This window comes from Poecile atricapillus, chromosome 7 (assembly GCF_030490865.1).
Source record: "Poecile atricapillus isolate bPoeAtr1 chromosome 7, bPoeAtr1.hap1, whole genome shotgun sequence".
In the NCBI taxonomy this organism is placed as follows: Eukaryota; Metazoa; Chordata; class Aves; order Passeriformes; family Paridae; genus Poecile; species Poecile atricapillus.
In genome coordinates this window covers 11,984,234-12,010,933 of record NC_081255.1, presented here as the reverse complement: position 1 = coordinate 12,010,933, position 26,700 = coordinate 11,984,234, and the positions used below count along the sequence as shown (strand labels likewise).

Below are 26,700 nucleotides of genomic sequence, written 5' to 3'. Positions count from 1 at the left end.
CAAATTTTAAGCCCCTGACAATTCATATTGATAAAATCCAAAGGGATAACATAGCTAACCAGTTGCTACCCCCAATTTTTTAACAGTCTTTGAGCTATTGGCTCAATGTCTCTTAAGCACACAATTTCCTACTTCATTATCTAGGTTTGTGTCTGGCTCTTTTCTTGGTGTCATGGGATCACCTATTTTATATACCAGTACTGGCTAGTAAAGTTATTCCTTGTGACCTGAGATTGTCTTAAGCTAACTTGGTCATTTAAAAGCCAATCTTTCCTGTTCTCCTTCATTTAATTCCTTTATTTTATATTACATGTCTCTTAGGCCAGCATTAAACATTTAAAGCTTCTTAATATTTTTTTCATAAGATTTTTTTATATTCTTGCTTTGTTTCTTCTTCTCAACCACAGGAAAAAGCAATTTCTATCTGAACAGTCAAAGGATGTTCCTTTAGCCATGTAAACAATTAACAGTGGTGGCAAAAGTAAAATATCAACAGACTACAAAACCCTCATCAAGCAATATCTGGCATGTTATATTACACTACTCTCAAAAACCCCCAAAACCTCTTACTTGAAACCAAGTTAAAAATCTGGTATGACTACATACCATAAAGAAAAGCCAAGTTTACAATCTAAAGTTGTTCTCTTCAGAGAAGGCAATTCTTAGCAAAAATAATCATCAAGCTGTGCCTCATCAAACCCTTCTCCAAATGCTGCAAAGAGAGCATTGCAAGATGTATTTGCTGGTACAGCTCTCGAGATACATCAGTCTGCTTTGCTGTCTGGTGCTCAGTGAAACCCCAGACACTGCTTAGGGCACGCTGGTAGTTTGAGAACAGAGAGCCTTCATTTAGCCCTCTGATTATCCCTGGTGCTTACCCACCAGGGAGAGCCTGAATTCAGTCTGTGCCATAGTTCCCAAACTGCTGTGAACGAGGCACATCCACTCTGGAGCCTGGGAAGCTGCCTGTGCTGGATAAAAGGGCTCGAAGGGTGCAGCGAAGGCTGTCTGGAAGCTTTGCCCCGTGAATGGGGATGAAGAGGCAGTCAAATAATCACATCTTCTCCTGTGAAGATATGAACTGACGTTCTGGCTTTGCCCCTCTTGCACAAAGCTTCCACGAGAAGCAGCAGGAGTCTAACAGCCTACAAAGCCTCAGCTTTAGCCTGAAACTCTCCCTGACAGGAGAGTAAAGTTTGAAACAGAAAATATAATTATTTCACTAGTCCTCTCTCTTCTTGTAACTCCACTGCAGCCTAGCACAGCTCTGGCCACAGGCAGACAAATCCCCAAAACCTGAGGGTTTTTTCCTAATAAGCATCACAGGTCACTATAACATTCCACTGCCATTTTTCCATCCCAAATTTGCTTTGTTGAAAAGCACTTCCTCTGAGTATATATTTATTTCCATAAAGCTCATTTTCTCTGATGTAAAATTATTAAAATGGCAATCTTTGATGTACACTATGTTCCCACATCTAAAATTGGAGTGTTCACCCAGTTATTTCTCAGCCCAATTCCAGCAGTGACCCTGGATTAATTGCAAAATAAACTCACAAGAAAAAGCCTACTTACAGAGCACAGAATAAAAAATGGAATTTCATTGCTTGAGACTGGACCAATCTCCCTCTTTCTCAACAATGTAGGATCATTAAGTTTCTAAAAAGTTTTTCTCAAAATAATTAGAAGATTAACTTGCAAAAATGGAGCAGAACATTCCAGGAATAAATCTGGGGCAAAAGCATTAAAAAACTCCTGGTAAATATATTATTATTAAGAGAGTATTAATCTCTTAAAAACATTAATCTATGTTTTCAGAGCAAATCTCAATACCCATTCAAGGGACAAATTAACTTAGTACCTCCTAAACTCGTGCCAAACATGAATTCAGCCTAAAAGTGGCTACTCTGGGGACAGGATGTCACACAGATGTGCCACAGAGCCCTGAACTGTGCCAGACACTTTGCCTGAGCCCTGGCTGCAGACAGAGCCACCATGGGCTGCACACCTTGGCATGAGTGTGTGCCATTTATTTCCCTGAAACGGCATTGATGCAATCAAGTGAACAAAGTCAGATTGTTGGCTACCAGTTCAATCATACCCCTTGACAGTAAAAACAAATTTTCCTGGTATGGACCAGAGTAGGTTTTAAACTGAAATTGTAAGCAATAAATCTCTGGCAATCAATTAAGGATGAGGCAAGGGGGGATATAATAATCCAGTTGTCAACCAGGTTGTTCAGTCTGCAAGCATTGGCAGAAGAAAGGTGAAAGTCATAAAATGAAGAGGGTGAAAAAAAAAAATAGGCTCCTGGGCTATTCAAGACAGAGACAGACACACTGTGAGGGTTTCCAACAGAAAGATAACAAATCAAGACAGGGGATACAGATGCACACATGTTCTGCATCTCTCCCATAGATCTAGTTTAATAAAGCACAAATGATTATAATTTTTTTTCTTTTTTTTTATCTATTATTAGGTTTTTCAAGTGTGTAAGTGTGTCTTAATCAAAAGAACAGTTCCATACAGCTCTTGACATCAAAGGAGAGCATTTCCAAAGCTATTACAGTATCAAAGTAATATTCTGTGCAGAATCTAAGGTGAACCATTGGAATAATCCTTCTGGGATAGAGATGAAAAAATGCTTCTTTCAGTGTTGCCCAGAAGCATCCAAAGCAATCTATCAAAAAAAGACATAAAAATATAGGGCCACACTTACTTGATGCATGTACTCACCACTACTATTATTTTCCTCCATTTTCTCTTTGTCTGCTTAGCTACTAATCTTACCTTTGTCTGAAAGTTCCTGCTGTACATATGAAAGTACCGGAGCTGATTAGTGAGTCACAGGAAGAAATGACCTCTGATGTGTTTCAAATCCATGCACCTTTCATGTATTTGAATTACATTATGAAAAAAGTGTTAAGGCAAAAATGGCATCATTGTAGCAGCACTAAGGTGAGAGTGCTGGACATGAGCAATCCCTTTCATGTGCCTTTAATACATTTTCACTGTGCTATCAGAGACTTCTCTTCTGCTTATTGAATATACGTTTAAAAGTAAACTATATTTAACTACAGAAGTCTAGTTGGATAACCCATTTCAGTAAAAGACTTTGCTAATCTGAGCAACTATTAATTTAATTATATGCCCTGTACAATACAGAGATTTCTCCCTTCAGCTCTTCAGCTGTGTGAGTGAAGCACCAGTTTCCTTGCAGAAGAGATGGGCAGTCTGGTTGCTACTGTGGTCAAGAGAACAGAGGAGACGAGGGCAGAGAGGGAGAGAGGGTAAGGAGAAGTTACCAAACACAAAAAAGCTGTTCCATCTGACAACACTAGTTAACTTGCTCCTTGAACTTAACATCTGGTAGCATTTCATCTTCTGAACACTTGTAAAACCTTATGGTACTTTAGACAGTGGGAGTTCCTTTCCAAAGGAAATTTTAACAGTACAAAGAGACCACAAAATCTATTTCTTACTGGGCCAGGGGGGTTCTAATTCTCAACTCACAGCTTACTTAAGAATACCCTAGAAGTTCTTCCTTTACATAGTTTTCTGAGAGCAGTTTTAGCACAAATTTTCAGCAGGGATAATATGTGTATATGGAAAGGTTGCCTCTATAGTCCTCATCATTAAGGAATAAATGTGGGTAGATACAGATATTTTTTCTCCTTAACTGCCTAATAAGGCCAGAATGGGAACCAGAGGAAATTTCATTGCTACCAAAGCATATCTAAAATTAATATCTACAGAGGAAGACCGTATTTCATAGAACTATGGTTCCCACCTTTGAATATCCAATTGGCAGTGCCAAGGGCCTGTAGGGGATAAGGAACAGCTTCCCACCCCCTGGAAGGGGGCAGAGTGGCACGGATGCCTTTCTGCTGCTACAGGAGAGGGTGGCAGCGATGGTGTGGGATGCTCTGCCCCCAGTGCAGGCAAACAGGGCCCAAGAAGTTAAACCAGTTAGAAGCTACCACATCCTAATTCCTTATTCCTTCAGAATGCTACTAAAGCTATGTTAGAAACAGAGTTTGGATTAAATTAAGACAGCAAAGAGTGATAGTTTGATATTTAAAAAGCTTTAAAGGAACTCCACCACTGCCAATATGCAAGCAGCACCAAGAGTCACCCAGCCACAAAGACCAACACATCCACTGCGGGTTGTAGGAACTGTCTGCAACCAAACTTCATTCAAAACACAAATGTAAACAAAAACCCTTTAAAAAGGTTTCTTTCTGACACATTTATACATTGTTGCATGATGGCTGTCCTCAATACATGGAATTAACACCTGCTCCTTCTGGGAAAGATTATTTTTAAAAAGCAAAGTATGTGATTAGTTGAGAATGCCTTGCTGACTACTAAGTCCCTAGAGCAGTAGTGCACTCTGCACTCGCCTCTAAATCAGCACTACCCCAAAGCATGAAAAAAGCCTGTGATCATAAGAAAAATGCAATCCAAACCTGCTGTGACCCAAAATGCAATGGTTTTGCCACAGTCTATGAGACAGCATGTAATAGAGAGCAAACATGGAATGAATACTAAGCTTTGCATAAATACTACTGCAATTAAAATAGGGTTGAAGATTCATTATACTAGATTCAGTAAGAACCATCAAAATTGGAGAAAACTGTGAGGAACTGCAAAATTCATTTATCAAAAGGAAAGAAAGAGCAACATATACCAGAAGAAAGAAATATTTTTCACTATGGTCAAACACAAGATAATGCATTATAGAAAAAATAATGGAAAACAGAATTATTTTCCTTCCAAATTAAGTTTGTTCCAAAATTTATTTTAAAGCAACTGTAGAAGCAGACAAAGCTGAAGACAGATCTTTAAAAATATTATGCTCCTAGATTAGATGAAAGAAGTTCCAAAATAAAGGAACCAGACTGCAGTTTTAGCAATGCAGATACAATCTGGAAGACACGGATCCTGAACAACCTCAAGTACCAAACAGAGCATGCTGAATCCAAAAGTAGGGCAGTCAGGAGGAAAAGTTACCACACCAGTTTTTGGAGGAACCTTTACAAGAACTCACAGTCAAAACATCCCTGGGAATTTTCTACCTTTACTACACAAAGGAAATTCCGCTTTGCAACTGGGCCCCTCCTTTTCCTCAGCATCCTAACTGTATTTTCCTTAATTTGAAGTCAAGGAAAGTTCGCAGTGTGATCACTCCCGATCACTCTCTGGCAGCCACACTCCCGAGGCCAGGGACCGGGGCTCCCCGAGCGCGGGCGGCTCCAGTGAGCGATGGGTCCCGTTCGGTTCCCCGCACACCCCACTCACGGTCACACCAGGCTTCCTCACCGGCTCCGCCCCAGCTTTCCCTTTCCAGTGCCTTAGTCTCCTTCCATAAAGCCATTTACTCACGGCACAGTAACACAAACAGCCTGAGCAGCGGAAGGACCGCCCAAAATGGAGCTCCTGGGCTTTTATCCTCTCACAGTGCAAACGTGGCAAAGTTTCGCTTTTCCTCCTGAGTCACGGGCTCCTGCCGTTCTCCCTCACCTGGCTGCGCCTCCCCCCCGTGCCCTTTGTTATGTAAAGGCTCGGGAGTGCACGGCCTCCCATCTGTGCTCCCACCCAGAGCTCCACCTGCATCCCGAGCTGCATCCCAACCTGCATCCCAGCCTGCATCCTGAGCTGCATCCCGAGCTGCATCCCGGCCTGCATCCCAGCCTGCATCCCAGCCTGCATCCCAGCCTGCATCCCAGCCTGCATCCCAGCCTGCATCCCGGCCTGCATCCCGGCCTGCATCCCAGCCTGCATCCAGGCCTGCATCCAGGCCTGCATCCCAGCCTGCATCCCGAGCTGCATCCCAGTCTGCATCCCAGCCTGCATCCAGGCCTGCATCCCGAGCTGCATCCCAAGCTGCATCCAGGCCTGCATCCCGGCCTGCATCCCAAGCTGCATCCCGGCATGCATCCCATGCAAACTGAGTCACCTGCAGCAGGGGTGTCCCACAAGACCTGGGAGAGGTTAACAGCTCCTGCAGTGGGGATGGATCGCTGCCACACACCTCAGGAGCATCCAGGAGAGGAGCCGTGCCACCGAGCTGTGCCAGGGGGAGAAGGCACAGCTCTGGCCCTGCTGTCCCGGGAGCGGCGTGCACCAGGCTGGTACTCTGCATTTACCTGGATCATACTCTGGATTTACTGTCCTTGGCCCTTTAATCGTGCCCCTCTACACACACATGGGATAAACATGCTGGACAAACACGGGCTGCTCTTCCCTCTCATCCTATTTGCACCAATGTCTTATGATGACTTCATAAAGCTTTTGTAGAGCTCAAACTTCAGGAGAAAACAGATAGTAGAGGAAGAAATTTGCAAAGTATTTGTCACCATGCTGCCCTAGAGGGATCAAAAATGAAGAAACATGCTCATAGACAGCTCCCCCTTAAATGCACGCATAAGCATTTGTACTTTTGAAATGGACAAATGATTGAGGTATGGCTCTGCCTGAAACAAAGAATAATCCCAGTTGGTCAAAATCCAAGCAATCACTATGAAACTGCAGTGAATAGAGCAATTCTTCAGAGCAGGCTATATGCTTATATGCTGCATTTAGCACAGGCTGTAACATTAAAGATCATGACTTGCATTTTTACTATCTTTAACAGTCTCTTACTTGCACTACAGAAAGCAGAAAAGAAAGAAAAGTGAAATTATACATGAAGCTATTTATTACAGGTAAAATGTTTTCCTTACTCATTTACAACACCTCAAATATGGTGCAGATAGAATACCATGAGAAACTGCACCACTCCGGGGAAAAGATGGAAGGAGTGTCTAGAAAAAGAACTCTATCCCAGGGAAGATGTCCCTTTTTTGCCTGCATATTTGAGAGACTCATATATTCTCTTATTTCCTCTGCCTCACTTGTTTACAAGATGACAAGTGATGCCCAACTACTTTGGCATATCATATTGCATTGTGTCATTCTACCACCTGCCAATGCCAGTGGCCCATCAAGCCTGAAAAATCAAAAGCAGCAATTTGTTAGAAACTGGGAAAGGAAAAAAAAAACCAACCACCAACCCACCACATTTTAAGCCAAAAATAGAAACATTCATTTTGTATTAATAAATAGACTGAAATATTGATCTACAGAAGTAAGCAAGCATGAGTAATGTATCAATCTCTTAAACAGATTCAAGGGTTTAGAAGTATTTCAGTATTTCTGTGTTGATAGCTGTGTGGAAGACAACATCTATCTCAGATCAAATATGATTCTGTGAAACACTGCTACTCTTTATAGTTTCTTTTAAGGACAGAAGATCTTGTGATAAAAGAAAAGCTAAAGAAACTATACATTCTAATAAAAGTATTATTATGGAACAATAACCAAACATGTAGTTATCTTTGCTGGCAACAGTAAAAGGCAGTGCTATTAAAAAAAAAGTCTGCCTGGATCCTTATTTGCTCTTAAAGATTAGTGCTGAATCAAAGAGAAGTATATTTGTTACAGAAGTACAGAAAGAACCTTCTTTTTTTATACAGTCCACATTTATCCACAAAACCATCTCTCAAGAAAAAAGAAATCACTGTTTGCTCTGCTCTGCAGTGAGTCTTAATGGAGACAATACAGAGAGAAAACAGCAAGTTTACCAGTACTAGCCAAATTATAGCAATTATTTTGAAAGGTGCTATCCTTTGCGTAATTGTTTTGTTCCTTGTAACACTGCACAAATACTCTTCACATGAGTGTTTGCTTAAGATCTAATCCCACATTGTCCTGGAGCACAACTCGAGATCTTCATTCAGGCAAATTTTCTCTTCAAAATCCTCCATACTGTGGCCTGTCAATTTTCTCAACAGCTGCTATGTGCAAATTGTTTGGTGATAATCCTTTGTGTTCAGCTGAGCTAACAAAGCCTACTCAGAGTCTCCTAGCCCAGCTTCTACAGGACCGGGACTCTGGCAAAGCAGTTTGCAATGTTACCAGATTCCCAGAATGGAAATTGATTTTTGTGTCCCACTAGGGAGATGGGGAAAGGAATCACCAAAGCCATCTCACCCTCAAATCACAGCAGAGGTGCGTGAGAAAGCAAGCACAAAATTACAGGAGAATAAGAAAAGTATAAGGTTACCAACCCAGATGCTGTGAAAAAGGCTTAGCACTGAAAGAGAAGATTCTCAAAGCACAGGGTGGAGCAAAGCTAAGGGCAAAATGCAGAACCACCAGCTAAGCACAGTGTGAAATGCAGGACCCCACAGAAATTTGGAATGCTAAAAAAAGACCAGAAGCACTGTAGGAACTGGCTCCACTCCAGAAAGAGCAGGAACCAGGAGGCCTGCTCACTCAATTTGCTGTGAAGCGTTCTGCCCAGGAACATCTGTGTGGAACATGATGGAAGCCTGCACTGTGCAAGTTGCACACAAAAATGAAATAGAAAGTAAGACATAATTAGGGTCAAACTGTACAACACAGGGTCATTAGGGTAAAAGTATGCCATGTTTTTCCATACTGAGAAGCAGATCAGACTTTCCGATGACAGCCAAATGATTTTCTCGGTTACCCAGTTGAAAAGCCTCAACAACACCCACATCCACACAACAAATGCTCGGTACACGTGAACAATCAAGTCCCTGCATGGCAGTCAAAGATGGGCACCCATGGAGTTCAATGGAACGGGTATTCCCATGCCACACACCTTAAATCAGCCAGCCAGCACTTCCCTGCTTGTAACACACCCTGCTGTGGCCAGGCAAGAGCTGGGGCAGAGGCTGCACGAGCTCAGCTGCCGGAGGGAGAGCTCAGCCCACAGCCTCCCCCGGAACCAGCCTCCGTCACGGGTCAGTGTCTCATAGGAAACTGTCACACTGAAAGCACAGATGGACAGATCTGCTGGATCTTAATAACTCTGGGCAGACTGGGCTCAGAAGTACCACTTTTATTCATTTACAAACTCAACAAAATGCCACACAAGCCAGAACAGCCAAAGGTACAATAATAATTCATGCAATCATGATCTGTTAAGAGTTTGTTAAGAGTTTGATAATTTATTTTTAACAAATACAGCAACAAAAGTAGTCCTGAAACTATGATAACGTGGTTTTCATATGACAATTATATAACTAATTTCAAATGATGCATGTGTATGTTTCCTATTTATGTTCTGGACCAGAGCAAAAATTATTCTGAAATACATCCAGCAGTCTGTGTTCATTGTACAGCACACAAAAAATATTTTAAAGGAATAATACATCTCCAAGGGCATTTTAATGGATTAAATGTCAGGAATGAAATACTGCATTTCAACTTAGCTAGGACTTTAAAGAATGAATATAAGGATAATTATTGAGAGGTCTGAAGAACACGATTGATTTCTTGCAATTTAAACTCTGAGGCACTTCATGCACTCAAACAGAATTTCTATTTCAAGTTTTCATTACATAAAATTATGAAATATGTAAAGATATAATGCTGACAATATTTCAAAGTTTATGAGAGAGCTGCAGAGTGTCTGATTTAAAGGGAAGTTGTGTTTTAGGACTGCATTTTAAGCACAGAATTTTATGCTCAATTACTGTGAAATAAATTACAATTATGATCTACAGTTCTTTTAGTAGTAGCTTGATGGGCCTATACAAAACCAGAATTTAAATATCATGAGAAAATAAAAGGGCCAAATTCCAACAAGAGCCCCATAAAGCAAGAAGTTATACATTTGGAAGGTGCTTTGCTGCAGGCAAATGGCTGCCAGCATTTCAAATCAAGCTGTGAGGCAACACACTGCAGTTGTACCTGTACTCAAAACAGAAAATATTTTTACACAGACACTGTGTAAAAACACACACCACTTAGTTACGATAGGATTCTCATTATAATAGCATTTGGATAGTACTCCTATTAAAAAAAAAAAAAAAAGAAAAAAGAAAAAAAAAGAAAATCATAATGTGCCTAATTTAACTTTCTTACAGAAAGAAAAATTATAAATCATAATTGCAAAACATGCACAAAATTCTCATGCCACACTGTTAGAATACACAGTGTATGTGTAAGTTCCCTTTATAAAACCTGTGACAGTTTTTAGAGCTATCAGTGCTGTTTAAAGAAAACATCCAAGACTGAAGGCAACAATAAATGGGAAGAATATGGTACCTATGAGAAGTAATATGTTCTATTTAATGGATATTATCCAAACATCCATCTGTTTCTACCCATTTGGGACCATTGTCATCAACATGTTCACTCTCAAAAAACAAAAAATAAAGCAATTCTCCAATAAAATATTGTTTTATAAATAGATAGCTTACCATCATAAGCACTTAGCAAACAGGCAGAACTTCTTTTTAAAAAGCATTTTAGCTCAAAACCATCACCACCCTTTTGTATCATTACTACTGTAAAGATGACAGCTTTCCAGTTATTGCATTGGTGGAGTTTCACAGGGTCTTCTTGGGATTTGTGACATGGTGAGGGATGGCCCAGTGTTACAGCAACAGAACACCAGTAACAGATAAGGGTCACCCACACAATCCTTTGCTCTTTTGCTTGGGCTGACGATTCACAGTGAACTGCCCACTGCTTCTCCAAACTCCAGGCAAGTGGCTCATTCCTTCCAACTGGTTATCTCCAGGGAGAAGCAGGAGCAGAGGGAGGAAACTCAGCAGCCCAGAGGCCCCGTGCTGGCTGCTGGATCAATGGCCAGTGTCAGCAGGCTCCCAGTTAATGATGCTGGAGCCAGCGCCAGCCTCGCTCCCGGCCACGCTTACCACAGGTACCCACACACAGGACATGGGGCTCTGGAAAAGCCAAGTAATTGTCTCATTTTGCAGTATGAGGAATTTTTTGTTAAAGGCATACACCTTGCATTTTATGTTCCTAGGATCAATCCTTAGATTTGAACAAAGAAAATATGTTCGCATTCACAACGGTGCCATGTGACAGCCAAGGGCAGCCAACAGCATCTGTGTGACTACAGATCCACTTAAAAAGGTTTGCTGTAAAGAAGAATGCAGTGTTTTGTAAGCCTTGCTTGTGTGTGTGTAAATGCATATAAATTTCACATTTATGGAACAATTTTTATTATCGTTTTAAGGTGAGAAATGTTTGGCAAACCACACAAAAACCACCAAAAAATAACAACCAACAACAAAAAACACACTACAGGAAAATACAACCAGAAAACAGGAAAACCCTTGTCCTGCTTCTATGATAAAAGGATAGAGAAGTTGAAGTCACCTATGTATCCATGTAAGCTCTGGAGTGTAACAACTGAATTATGGAAATGTGGTAACTGTAAAAGGTTCTTCAAATTACTGACTTATTACTGGATATTCCCTGCAGACTACCTACAAAACTTCTCCCACTCAAGGCAAGAGTGTTCAGGCAGGCTCTGTTTCAGGACCAAATGTAGTCCAGACCTCTCAGCTAAAAGAGAAAGGACAAGGAGCCTTTCCTTAGAATTCAGCTTAGTGCATCCTGCAGCTGAAGGCTCCCATATTTCCAAAGCCCAACTCAGAGGCAACAACACTAAAAACACTCTCCACAGAAACATCTTAGGATCCCTTTCTTCCCTCTCAACTCAATAGAAGTTTTCAAGGTAGCCCTCAGAAAGTTGTCTTATGTCTGTCTAGCAGTGCTTCTGCCTTTCAGCCATAGGCAATAGCATTTTAACTGCTCACCCCAGAATCAATCAAGACATCCCTCTCTGGAGGTTGAAATCAGTGCAACTACACTGTTGACACTTCCAGAAAACTCTCCCAGTAAGGAAAAGTACAGCAGGAATAATTTTACTCCCAACACATCACATTATGCAGAAATCACAATCTAAAATAATGACTTGTTCCAGAATGAGGAACAAAAATTATTGATAAAAACGCATACTGAATTTAAAAGTGGTTAAAAAGTTAAAAATGCATACCAAATTTGATAATTACCTTCTCAAATATTCTCCCACAGAAGCAAAAGCTGTGAATCATTTGCCACTCCTTTTATTTTTGTTTTTTAACCTTTGAACACTTCTAAAAGCTCTACTACAAGAACGACACACAGCCACCACCACCCTCCTTCCAGACTGGTAACTGTTAAACCATTATTTTATAACACCAAGAAATTATGCTTGGTTTACAAATTGTTTCCTCAAAGAATTTGACAGATTTGAAACTAAATCTATTTGTCATATTCTTTATTTGCTCCCAAGAAGTCAGTTATCAGAAGTTTCAAGTTCTCATTTAATACAGGGCAAAAATTTACCCAAAAAACCCTGCTGCTCTGAAAGCTGCCCCTGCTCCGGCCATTTTCCTCCTCAAATTTCAATTTTGATAAATTTCTCCAAGCAGGTTTCCACCAAAACTTGAGTTGAAAATAGCGTTCCCATAACCAGCAGTGATCTGACACCTGCTGGCTTCATTCTCTTCCCATCCCATCCCCAATGGTAAGCTCCCTTCCCTAGAGCAGGCTCCAGCAAACAGAAGCACCATTGTGTTCAGGATTCCAAATTCCCTGCTTCACCATGGTGGGCACAACTGTGATCTGCCAGGAAACATTTAGCAGATTTGAGAGGTAACAATTAAAAAATCCAGGTCATAAACACCACAGGAAATTTGTATCAAGTTTTACTGACAAAAGTTTTATTTTACACTCGAGTTGCAAATGAATATGGTGTACACATCATACAGGATGCAGAAGTACTACGTGAACAAATTTGTTAGCAGCAACAAATTTTCAGAAAACAAAACATTCTAAGCTGTCTCTTTGTTCCAATACTTGACTTACCTTTTTGCAATATAAAGAACATTTGAGGAGTGGCAGAAGAACAAAGAACGGCCATAAATTGTAATTGAGGAGTTTCTGGCTGCACACAAGGCAAACAAGGTTTATAGCGAGGCACTGGAGCAGGCTGCTCACAGAAGCTGCACAATCACTCTCACTTGAGGCTTTCTAGATCTGGCTGAATCCTTAAGCCCTGCTCTGAATTCAGCACTGACTTGGCTCTCAGCAGGAAGCTGGACTAGAGACTTCTCTCAAGGTCCATTCCAATCTGAATTATTATAAAATTTAATTCAAGCACAATCAGCACTGATTTCAAAAAAATTAGTGAACGCCTGTTTTCCCCATTCCCAACAAAAAAAGAACACTCATCTTTAATGAATCATCTTTACAACAATGCAGCATGACTGAAATCAAAGAAAATTAAGTGTACTGAAGACCAACACCACATTAAAAGGCCTTTGCATGATTTAAAATTATTTTGTAACAGCAAACAGATTTTTAATTGCTCTTTACACACTTGCAATTATCAGCTATATAACAATACCAAATATATTCCTAGTAATTTTAAACTGGGAGATTTCCTGTCCACACTGAGAAAGTTTCTATTGGCCCTTGATACACTGGCAGTACCATATTCCCTGCAAGTGTCCCAGGAAAGTCAGAGAAACAGGGGCTGAGAGCTGGAAAGGAAGTAAGGAATCCCAGAACATCTGTTTTATCCTGGGGACCATTTCTCTTCCTGTTTGAGACCTCTTTCTGTTGCTAGGGTTTAAATGAAAAGCAAGTGGAACTATCAGGAAAGACTCAATAATTTCCTATTTTTAATTCCTTATGACAGAAAATTGCAATTAGACAAAAGATGTAACACCGACACCCATCACTAAGACAGCTGCAGAAGTACTAACTGCATAATGTGAGACAAGCAGGCAACACGGAATAAATATAAAACCTGAAAAGTACTAGAAATTTTTTTTTGTTCCTCTAAAAATAATTACCCTGGTGCAAATAAAAAGTCAATAAATGTGTGTATACTCACACCAAAGGTGACATTCAGCTCTATATCCCCAGTTCCAAAACACCAAACTTCTCAGCTCCACAAAGATTTTTGTTTCTCAATCTCAACATATCTCAGGATAATTACGAGCAAAGGCCAGACAATTTGACCAACAGTGAATCTTTGCAAACACACAATCTTTCACCTCTGGAAGCCTGCTAAAAGCACGAAGTCAGCCTGTGCACCCACACAGAAAACCATGCACCAGCACAGAGGCAGCTCTGGTTTGGCTTTACGTTAGGGCAGCATGGGTAGAGAAGCAGTAGAGCACTGGGCTCAGTCCTGCACCTGGCAGGTCTGGGTGGCACAGGGACACAGAGGAGCCTTGTGCCCAACTCTGGGTCCAGCCAGGGGAACTCTTAGGCACATTCTTATTTCAAGCAATAGTTAAAAGCACTGAAATCAATTTGCTATAGCAAGAAAACAACTGTTAGCCGTATGTGCAGGAACAAGACAAGACAAGGTTACACACAATAAATACAAAGCAATTACAGGGAAAAAATCTCTTGATCTGAAATGACAGAAAACAAAAGGCCCCAATTCAAGGACTTACTACATATTTGGAGAAACAATCTATTCCAACCCTACAGTACTGAAACAAAAGTCAGATTTGTGGGATTCAGGTCTCTTTAAAACACAAAACAAGTAGTAATTTGGTGGAGTTTTTTCTTCAGCACACAAAACAGTGAAAGCCCAATGACAGTTTAGTCCTGTCAATTTTGATACTTTTAAGGGAGAAAAGAAGCCAAAATGACACAGAGGTTAAATCAGTGAAGATAAAAGATAAGAAGAACAGATAGTGAGAGGGCTGGATTCTGATACATCTAACTCAGACATTTGATACGCAGGCATGGGAGAAGTGTCAGAGATAGAAAGGTTGTGGCCTTGGAAAACAAGCAAGAAAAATCGTCAGGGATGTTACAAAATAGTCTAGAGGGAGTCAAAAATAAAAATTAGATCTTTGAATCTGAAGAGGTCTGAGGCTGGCTGGATACTAAAGGAATAATCTGGAGATAGAACCATAGGAGAATCATACTGGGGGGGAGAAGCACTGGATTTTTGAGGCATTCAAATAAAGCGTAACAAAAATCCAAAAACAAATTGGAGAGAGGGTGTTTAGGCACATGAATTTCAGATGAGAGGGAGAGAAAAGGAAGAAGTATTATAACCAGAAACAATTACAATGATAGGTGCCACCCCTTTAAAAACAGATGAAAGAGAAACTTGGTTGCTACTGAAGGAAGAAGTAATTCAATGAAAGGAATGAGAGGCATAAAACATAGAGAAATAAAAGGGGCAAAATTAAAGAGTTAAGAGGCGGAGAAGCTCCGTTCAGAAACAGATCCTGAGAATGAAAACAACTTTGAAAAGGATGTTGTCATGCAACAAAATCAGGATTGAAGTATCAAGAATGAATGCAGAATGAAAATGAACAGCAGGTCTGCAAGTAAGCTCAACAAGAAAAAGAAGGTGAGATAAAAGAGGTTAAAAAGTCCGTTTGGGAAGAGCATTGAAGCAGGTAAGGCAAAGCTGAGTCCAAAGCTGTGTTGTGCTGACACACTCTTCAGATATTCAGAAAGGCTGGAATGGAAATTAAGAAATTACAAGAGAATATGTCTGGAGGGAGGAATAGAGACAGGGCAGTGTGAGAAGCAGCCAAGGAAACCATGTACAGAGAAGGAGACAGAGATAAAAATAATGACCAGTGAGTCTAAAGAAGTGAGGCCAGTGAAGGAAGGAGGCAGCAGTAAGACGAAGGAGTCAAAAAGGTTAATAGACTGGAGATCCCAAAAGGAGTGAGTGACAGGGTAGAAGAGAGAGAAAGACAGATAAGCTGAAAAAGAGCAGGTAGTGATCAGAGGAAGGGAATTTAGAAATGAGAGATAATAAAGTGAACAGTATTTAGTAAAGACAAGGTCATGGGAATGATTGAGACAGCAAGAAAATCTATCTAAAACTAGAAATCCCAGGCATTGGGCTGGAAAAACAGAATGAAGAACAAAGGATTAAAGTAGTGATCAGGGGAAAGGAACTGCATTTGCCCAATGGGAGGGATGAAATTTGAAAAGACAGAAATGGGTTGAGTTTAGCAAAGTCACAAAGATGCTAACTAATGACCACTAGGAAAACGAGACACAGAGGACTTCAAACCAGGAAGAAGGCAGGGCTGACAACAGGACTGATGAAGCAGTCATAGAACTTTAGTGATGGAAAGTACTTTTTAAAAAGCATCAGAGAAGGAAATAAAGTTTAAAAAACAACTCTAAACATCTATATTTGAGTCATGTTCAAACATAAGTAGCACCCCACCAGGCAGGGTCAGCACCTCTACTTCTCTCCTTGCCAGAAAGATTTACTCACCCAGATCAGAAATTCAAAAGACCAACACTGCCACTGACTAGATAATGTGGGGATATGACAGGGCTGGGAAAAATTTGACTGTTCAAGTAGATAAAGACTATTAAAAATTATGGAAAAACAGTGATTTGACCTCTGCCATCCAGCACCTTTATGTCTTCACAAAACAAGACCTGAAGGCCTTTGCTGACTCTCCTTCACATCACCTCCTGTTCCTACCAGCTCACACAGCCAATGCAGCATTCACCAGCACTCCAACTCAGCTGTTAAGATTCTCACCACACTGTATAACAGCAAAGATAAGAGGTTAAGCAGACAGATTGCTGCAAACAAACATCACTGCGACTTTGGGTCCCATTCAGAGGTATCTGAGAACCACTGGCATAAAAGTTCTTCTCTATTTCCAAGCCTCTGTCAAGAATTTCACTCTATGGCTTTCTTAATCATGAGCATGAATAAAACACCAGCTTTCTCAGACACTTCTAATACTGCATTTCATCTTCTGCTATACTGGCATGTTTTTGAAGTTTCTGCTCATTACAAAAAGACAACATGCTTCTATTGCCTGCTCATACAATTGGGAGCTGGATCATTAGGAGTGCAACAGAAGAGGGGAAAAAACCCAAATTATTCCCTGCTACCAAACCAGTGACACACAGAGAGTATAAAAAGTGTGCTGAGTACATCATTTCCATCTACCCTACTGATTTATTCGTATGTGTGATGTGGTTCACTCAAAATTACTGAAATTACATAAAAACCAGCTGAAATATAAACAAGCACTCACAGGACTGGAGCCATAATGGGAGCCTCTTTGTTATTTTTATGCTTTATCACAGATTTTAATATGGCTTGAAAATAATTTTAAATTTAGTTTAAAATTTTAGTTGAAAACATACAATATATTTGATGTAGTATTTTTAGAAAATCTTTTAACAAATAATACAAAAATGATATTTTTAGTGTACTGCCTTTTGTTGCAGTCAAGAAATCTCACCTAGAATCAACTACTGGAAGCAGTAAGTTGTGGACAAGATAGGCAGCATCTACTGTAACATATATATATTTAAAAAATAAAAGTTTGAAAAAATCATAGAAACACTATAATTTTTACATTACCTTTAATACCTGTATGTTTTATTTCTATTGGACTACTGCACAGCAGGGGAGCTTTCAAGACAATGTATTTTATGCAATGTCATTCAAAGCACAAAGTTCACTCCTGAAAATAGTTAATACTGAAGCATTACTGAAATAAAAGGAAGAGCTGGTCAGACATTTTCAGTAGAAATGTAACAAGTTATCTTTAAAGAAAATAATACCATAAGTTAACAAAGATAGTGCCAAATGTTATCATCAACATATGAAAAACACGCTGGCGGTTTAGAAAAGAAAATATTTTCTAAGCATATAGCATACATTAGAGTGCTATAACAAGACTTATCATTTTCATATGTTACCAGGCACTTTACTTTAGGGAGAGATTCTACAATCCCCACTTATATAAGCAGTTCTATCCACCCACATTGGCTTTTTAATTTTGTGGTACCAGAGTCAGGTGCACCATTCATTTCACAGATTTTAAGTCAGGAACAACTATTTCTTTTCCTCAGCACGATATTCAATCATAAATACTAAAAAACAAAAACAAAAACACACTGCTAAAAAAAAATTAAGTTTTTAAGTATGCACATTTACTAACCATTAACTCATTATTCTTTTACTCAACATACCCTTCCAGGGGAGGGATATCTGTGAGCAGTTTCTGGCAGGAAAAGTTCAAACTTTATGCATAATATTATATATAAATGGACTTCATTACATTTGGGGTTTTTTTCAGTGATTTTTAAATGTTCTAGCACATTTCAGAAAAAAAAATTGAGTACTTGTGCATATTAAGAACTAATTCTGGCAGTCAAGCAAATATTGTGCTGCCTTTTTCAATACAAAGCATTTCATTCTATGACATGTGAAACATTGTTACAGAATATAATCAGCATCTTTTAAATTATATAACCATTTAATAAATGAAAACAAATCAGAGGTTGCTAAACACAGACCAAAGTTTCTCAAATACTTCTTTCCAACAAACTGTTCCACTGAAGCTCTATAAGGTTAAGTGCACACAGAAGTGAGAAATACAACTACAGTTTCATACAATTTGTCCTACAAAACCTGGAAGCAAAAAATAAAAAAAGTATATATTAAGATAAGCTGATGATCTGGCACATACCATCTAAAAACTACCTTTTTTTTTTCCAAACACAATTTTCATAGTATTTGTAGTTTTAAAAAATACAAAAACAAAACCAACTCTGACCCTCCCTTGAACACAAACTCCACAAGTGGCTTTTATTTGATCATTATATCAAATAAAAATTACAGCTGCACAGAGAAACAAACAAGCAAAAAAAAAAAATCTGAGCATGCAAGGATGTGACTGCATCCAGAACCTATAAGTGTATGTACATACTGATGCTTTTATTTGCACTAACTTTTTACCCACATAAAGAAAAAGACCTGACAGTAACAGCTCCTCAGCTGCTGTCACTGATAATTTGACAGTTTCGTAAAAAAAGTTCAGTCTTGAAACTCAAGGAATTTCATTTCACTCTCCATTTTTACCACATTTAAAAACAAAAAAACATTCTTTCCTTAACAACAAAATTATTATATAAGCATACCCCAAGAGTATGACAAAAATATTAAGAATTTCCTTTTAAGCTAATAAAGTATCTGTAAGAAAGTTTGCATGTATAATTATTTCCCAAATTAAGGCGTGGCAACTTTCTGTTAAACATTATAATTTACTTCTGCTAAATATAAAACTCTCAGGATACAGCATACAAAAATCATATATTTATGTAGAATACATTTTGACTATTATATCTATTATATCTTTGCCAAAGATTTCAGCATTTAGAAAAAAAAATTAGAATTTCAATATACTGTAAGGTCACTCAAATTATTTTAAACACAAAAATCTACAGTGACATATACACAAACAGTTGGGAAGTTGTAACTTAAAGACTGTGTCTTTTAATCAGACCTGCTCAAAGAACAGCCACAAAAGAACCTTACTGGCTACAAGAAACATCTGCACTGTTTTTAAGATTGAACTATGCAGATTCCCATTGCCCCAGGGCAGTGTTTCACAAGTCCAGTGAAAACAAACCTATTGCTGAATCTACACCTTAAATTTTCCCAGAAAATCTCCAACAAACATTTTGTGTATCATGAGAGACTAACAAAACAAAAGGGGATGTTACAAAAATTTCAGCCAGACAATTTTTCCTGAAGTTATCTTTCTATTGCATTTGGCAAGCAAAGAACTAATTCTATTCTTTCTCTGCTCTTACAGCAAGAGCTGCAAACTACAATTCAATATAAAATACAATAAGCTCCTGTAATAATTATGTTCCTCTTGGAAGAAAGACAAAAATAAAGTTAACTGTGTCGATTCATATTTTCCATAAATTACTAAGAAGGCGAGAGATTCAGACATTTTGCATCTTGATAATAAGCCTAATACGTGTATTATGTGCAAAAGTGCAACTGTGTTTTAGAACTGAGGCCCAACTGAATACAATTTTGTTATTACAGAAAGTATACTTGAACCCACTAACATGGAAACAGTGGTTCACGGCATCTTAAAATTACGCTTTACATATTTAAACCTGCTGTACAATTGCAAGTTAGTAAAATATACAAAACCCAGAAATAAACAGAAAACAACAAAGCTTGTATATAAACTGGTTTACAATTCAAAGCACAACAGTAAGCTTCAAATAATTACATTTGTGTAGCACACAGGGAGAGGTGGGATGGTTTATTTAAAGCACTTGGTTCTTGCTGGTCCTTTCCTGGGGCTCTGCAGGCTGTTCAGCTGCTGGCGGTGTGTGCGTGCATACGTTTCGCCACATCATACACGTAGGTGACGTCTGGGCGCTTCTCCGGATCCGGGTTGATGCACATATTAACTAATTGTCGCAGCTACAAGAGGGAGAGAACATGACAGGAGCAATGGCCTTCTTACCAGCAGGATTTGTGAATTATCAAATTCAAATTAATACAGCTGGCAAAAATTAGGCAAACAGCGATTCTGCACAAGCACGCAGGCAGCCCTCCCTCTCTGCTCACACACTGCACGCAGCCTTATGCAAACACGTATGCAACACGCTCCCCTGATTTCTACAAATAGCACTGCCGTGCAGAAAAACTGAGCAAATTCAAGTTCTAATCCTTTCAACATACAAATTTAGACATGCAGTTAGTCCACATAATTTACAGAAAATTTCCTGATTCTGGAGGGCTGTGCCTGCAAAGCCCACAAGACTGAAAGGAGCGGAGTGAAGGTAAATACAGGCTGCTTTGCTCATTCAGTCCCAATACAGGAGTTAGCTGGCAATAAAAGGCTTTTCTGCCTGACAGGGCCCAACAAAAGGCAGTGGTGCTCCATCTAACACAGTGAACCTCCAGAATCTCCTGCTGCCAGGAGCTACTAATACACACACATTCATTCAGCCGCTGAACAAATTAAACCCACTGAGGACTACCTGTTACAAGGACTCCACCCTTGAGGAAATATCTGAACTTAAAACTGAAAGCCGGGAAAGTATTTTTGGCAAGTACCACATTATGCTGGCCCTGTTACTCCACTTGTCCCCTGCTGAATATATGATACTGGAATAAATAAGTTTTGGCCTACATCCCGATATGTATTCCTTAGGATTAGATTGTTTTTAGTGTTCTTTACACAAAGAAGCACATAATTAACAAATATTCACAAAAACCTCTAAGAATAAACAAATCACTGACCAGAAAACTACATGTTTCCAGAAACACCACAATCTAGTGGGTGTCTTTAATGGACATATTCACCATATATATAACCAACCCAAAAGAGCTTCCACACCACCTGCATACTTTTCATTGCCTTCACAAACTGTCAGGACACTTGCAGGCTTTTCTTCCTCCACTGATATGCCTAAGAATTTATGACATTAGAACTTAATATATTGTATGGATAACCTTCTGATAGGGCATCTATTTTAAACTGAGTGCCTCTCCTAAGCATTCTCCAACACGGAATATACCTCTTTCATACTGACCTACTGAAATGTTCAAAATGCTTTGCAAAAACTACCTAATCAACTCTGAAGATCTTTATGCTTTTAAGTAGCTTTGCCAAATCCTCCTGAACCTCCTTATAGCACTGGGGACAGGTGGGGAGAGAAGGGGAGGACACTCCAACAAAAACATTGTGGCCCAGTCTTCCATGGCAATATATCAAATTTGGTTTGGTCTCCCAGTGAGTACTACTAGGTAAGATTATTGAAAAAAACTGTAATTATTGCAACTAACACAGAGCGACCTCATCACCCTCATTATTCAAAAGTAATATAGGCTGCCTCTTTAAACCTGCCATCGGAGAGTTTTCTTCCTCCTTTTTAAAAAAAGAAAAGGAAGGATTTTAAATTATAATTATACTCCTTTCACTTTTCTGAAGATTAATTCAAATGTATGGGAATAGGAATTCCTGGAATTAGGGAAGAAGCACTGCACACCACTATATAAAGCTTTGTCCATTTGCCTGTGCAGATAAACTGTACAAAATAATATAATAAAATAATAATGCACAAAATTTTTTATTCTACAGTATAAAAACTATGCCATTAGACATCCCATTCTTTGGCAAGAAGAGCTCAATATTTAAAAGTGAGGTAATTCTGAAGATAGTGGTCAGATTACCGGATTGAAAAGAAACGTATCAAATCAAAATAATCTTAAAATCTGTTAAAAATAACAGAATTTGAACTTTAAATACATTAAGTATACTCTGACTAATGGAGTTATAAAAGCCATCATAGTGCTTCTGGCAGTCAATAAATATAATGCCAGTGGCAATAAAAGCTATTAGCCTGCAATAACTCCCAAACATTTGAAGAACACAATGCTAGAAATCATTAGCTACTGTAAAAAGTAATAATTGCCATCATGTAATACAAATGTGCAAGCCAAACCATCTCCTGCAGAAGAAGCAGGTGGGACACAGGGCAAGCAGGAGGCACGGTCTAAGCAGAGATGAGCAGCTTGCCGTGCAACACCTCAGACAGCTTGCATAGAAAACAAGACTGAAGGACATCCAACACCATCAAGCCTGAAATTTGAGTCAAATAAGCCAACATTTTGTGAAGAGAATACAGGTGTAATTTATCTGCAATATACATGTAATCCTGAATGCATACATTTCTTTTTCTCTGTGAGGACTTCCATCTGTTTAATAGAACTGCATACAGTGAATACAAGGTCCTTCCTAAAGGACCTTGAAGGGTTGAAACCCACAAAGCCAGCATCAAAGGGGAAGCAGATGGTTCTTTCTCCTGTTTTTATTACCTTTTTATCAATACTTCACTGTTTGTAGAACAGCAGGAATAGATCTTCAAGAAATTTACCTGTTGAGTACTTGAGAAGCCTTATCACAGACATCTTTAAATGGCAGTCACTGCAATTACTGCAGTATCTCTGTGCTGCTCTCCCCTTGGCAGGTTCAAAATCTCACTGGTAAGGCAGGAATGCTGAGCTGACTATGCCTGGGACACTGCACAATAGTGCAGATTCCTGAGTAATTGCAAAATTCTTGAATTCTTTTGAGCCTCGTAAGTGAAAAGCAAACCCTTGGAAGAAGGTGAATGAATTCTGCTATACAGGATGAAAAGTTACACAGGAACAAATTCTTTCAGGACTGAAACTGGGACCACACTGGATGCTAATACTTGGTTATAGTATTAATCCTTTACTCCTACAGGAATATCCATTTCAATAAACCTGAAATCCATCTGTCAGCTCCTCTAGTACTAATGAAATTTCCAGTGTATCAGAAAAGCTCACCAGTGTCATGGGAAGAGGCACTGAGAGTCTAAAATCAGATTATCATTAGAGATAGAAGTAATTTTTTACTACCTGGCACAGACTGGCCAAGAGGCAGAGCAGACTGAGCTAGAGGGACCTCCTGTTGCATCCCCAAGCTGCAAACTGCTTTGTCTGCTTATTGTTCTTAACCTCCTCTGTGCACTTAGCACAGTGACTGTCTTTAGCCTGGAGCTTAGCCTGACGCTGGAGCAGTGGGATACACTTTCTTTAACTTTAGCAGGTTTTTCAGCTATGAAATAAATAATTATCACTCAAGCCAGGATGGGGGTGGAGGGTGGGGAAAGACAAATATAACAGGCATGTACTTAGCATTGTTAGCCAGCTGAAATAGAGAAATTTTCATATAGGGAAGTTTGGATTAAAAAACACACACAACACTATCCTTACTCCAAATAAAACTTTCTTGAATCCTTTTCTGAGTGCTTTTCTCAAGGCCTGGTGGCAAACTAACACTACCATTTTGGACCTGCTGGCTCCTTCTGCTTTCACTTCTGGGTAGGAGGTTGGCAATGAAATTTAGAAGAAATGCACCTCAATCGAAGGGAAGATTTTAAAACTTCATCATAAAAGCAATGGGATACTAATATTAGCTGATAAGGCTTTAAGAGTATTGATTGAAAGTGGCAAGGGAGTCCCAGCTTTGAACTCCCTAAAGCAGAATAGCTTTTAGCAAATGCTGAGTAATGACTCTGAATACCAGATGTTTTTAAGGGATATAAAAAAATTGAGTTAACCAAAGCTATCAAGCTTATGAAAATTTTGGTTTATGTCTACCACTGAAGGAATAGTTTGTGAAAATGCATCTCAGACTATAAGGATTGCTAATCAAAGATTTTTAGAAACATTACCCATTTGTCCATCTAAAGGTGCATCTCTCTATTACACTGTTCTCTGATGACACAGATGTGACAATTACATGTTACTCTTACAGAGGTTTCAAAACTTAGAAAAAATGTCACACCTTAAAACTCCAGCAAATTTACTTAGAAAAAGTTTCTTGAAAAAACACTTGTCTTATATTCCATAATGAAAGTATTTACACTCCTGTATTAGAGGATGCAGAGATCAACGCTCAGTGAAGTTTTTATTTCAGAAAATTCTTTTTCACAAAAAAACTAAGTGGGTTTCACTATTCAGTGATCCCTGACCTTTACTGCTCACCAAGCATCCTTCTGACCTGGTTAACGGTTTGACAACTATATTTCCTGTACAGGTGAAACATTTAGGACAGTATTCTAATATGACAGATAACACTTGCTTGTTTCTCTTTCTTACAGTTCATGCCAGCACACTATTTTCTGTACAAGCTAAAAATGGTTTATTTCAGTGCAACAGGTAATAAATGTATGTTTTCCACATACCCTAGTGAAGACACAAGTCTTCATAGCAGAACATAAAAAATATTCCCATTACAGTTTCCATAACTGATGGCTTCTTTTAAGAAACTCTTTTCTTACCCATCTTAATACCTATACTAGCTCTGATTCTCTCTCATTATCTTTAAGAATAATTTACGTGTATTTTGCAGGTAACTGGCTTATCAAGGTGCAGAAGTACATCTTTTTTTGAAATAAATGGAAAGTAACACATTGTGCTTTGCATGTGGTTGGAAAACAAAAAACCTATACAGAGGTAAGGAAAAGCTGGAATCTCTCTCCCCACCCAAACTCTAAGACCTTCTGTCTGGGTCAGACTTTGATATTTGCCCCTTGGCTGGGAATCCACATCTCCAACTTCACGCTTAGTTGCAGCAAAGTAGCCTTGCAGGCAGGCTAACTTCAACAAACCACTAGTGGTATAATCATTAAAATCCTGCTGAAGGTCACCATGGAAACCGCCTGCTGAGGCTTCACTGCTGCATTCAGCATCTCCTAATCAGCTACCATGTGAAATGCAAATTCAGACAGTCTGAAAATTAGTCAAGAAGAATAGAGGATGAGGATGCAGATATGTGAAATATTCATGTGCTTCATGGAAAAAGGAAGACAGCATGAATGACACAACAAAGAACGGCCCCTGACATTCTTGCTATTATTTTGCATTATTGTTCACACCCTACTGTATTTCTAGGCCTCCAGTTCTGAAGCTGGTTATATGAACTGCCATATTTAGAGTCTGTAATAAATAATAATTAAAAATGGCCAAGGTAAAATGACTAATCAGCAAACCCACAAAGAGCTAGAGTGTATAAATTACACAATAGATCATTATTTCATTCTTTGTAACGTCACCTAATTATCTTTTTAAGTCCAGTTTGTTTCATAAAAGAGGAAAAATTGTCACTATAAATACAAAACAAAACATTGAGCAGTAATCTTTTATTAATAGTCCAATCACTGTCTGTGAATGCAAGAAAATTTAAGGTTCAGAATTACAACCCCTACTCTATAAATGAAATTGTATAATGCTTTATGTTTATTAAAAGTATTTCAGTGCTTGTGTTTATTTGTGTTTTCAAAGTAATCTTTAATTCATGTAGTCTGAATTCAATTAGAATTGGTTACTAATACCTGTTCTTTGGTTTACAGCTCCTATCAGTTTGCCCTGTTCTTTTCAAAGTAGGAAAGTATTTCAAAAGTGGCATCTCAGCACACTGACGAGCAAGCATTTATATTTTTTCATTTTGTTACACTAAGAAAAATATTTATTTTATTTAGTTTCTTTTCATTTTAGAGCTTATAAAAGCAAGTACTCCCCCTTAAATGCACTAATGACAGTAAGAACTGTTAGCTCTCAGCTTAAAACAAACACTGCTGAGATTTGCAGGAATATATTGTTCGAATTCAATTATTACGTCTGCCTGTATTTCTCTAAAATTTACTCTTAGTCTTGTCAAGAACCACTCCTTGCAAAATCATCCTGAACAGCACATCCCAGTTTTAGAATGCAGACAAAAGGGACCTGAACAATTTGTTTTTACTATGAGTTACATTATACCTATTTTAAAGCAGGCCCCTAGAGGAACGGGGCCAGGACACTAATTTACTGTGCAACACAAACATATATAGTTGTGCTTTTAGAAAAACACCCTATAGATGTAAGACTCTATCCCATCCTGGCACGTGGAACATAATCATTGTGCATTCTGGGAAAGCATTTTGTCATACTTCCAAGGAAGCCACATGAAATTAAGAATCTAACAGTGTGACGTTTCCATCATTAATACCCTCAAATATAAATCATGAGAGACTTGTTTTGACAGGAACATTTGAGTGAGTTCAACAAGCAAACACTTATAGGCATATTCTGCAAATAACATAAAATCACACAAGTTCATTTACTTCCCTGGATGCATGCCAGCTTACATAAACTGGGGATCCAGCCCATGGAAAGGAAAATTACTTACTTCCTCTGAATAGTGATCTGAAGGGAGAGGTGGGTAGTCACACTGTTCTATCTTCTTGCACAGAGAGTACAAGTTCATTTTGTCACCATAAAAGGGACTCTGCAGTGCAGCCATCTGTTTAAAGAAAATGTACAGTTTTCATCTGCGTTTTTCAGTAAAGCTATTTTGTCATAAAATCTGTAATAGTAACAAATTGAAAGTGATTCTTTATGACTCTCAATGCTTTGCTTAGAGGGGGCCTTGCAGTGATAATAACTGAAGTTCCAAAACT

General features: G+C 38.9%; 1 protein-coding gene across 1 annotated transcript in view; it reads right to left on the bottom strand.

Moving 5' to 3' along the window:
• Positions 1-12,443: 12,443 nt before the first annotated feature.
• The window catches only part of NEK7 (NIMA related kinase 7), a 71,137-nt gene continuing 56,880 nt past the window's right edge, over positions 12,444-26,700 (bottom strand). The window contains exons 9-10 of the mRNA XM_058842254.1: positions 26,430-26,543; positions 12,444-20,143 (exon numbers count right to left, since the gene is read on the bottom strand). Of these exons, the coding sequence (XP_058698237.1) occupies positions 20,033-20,143; positions 26,430-26,543 (225 nt within the window). The 3' untranslated portion in view covers positions 12,444-20,032. The remainder of the gene's footprint in view (positions 20,144-26,429; positions 26,544-26,700) is intronic.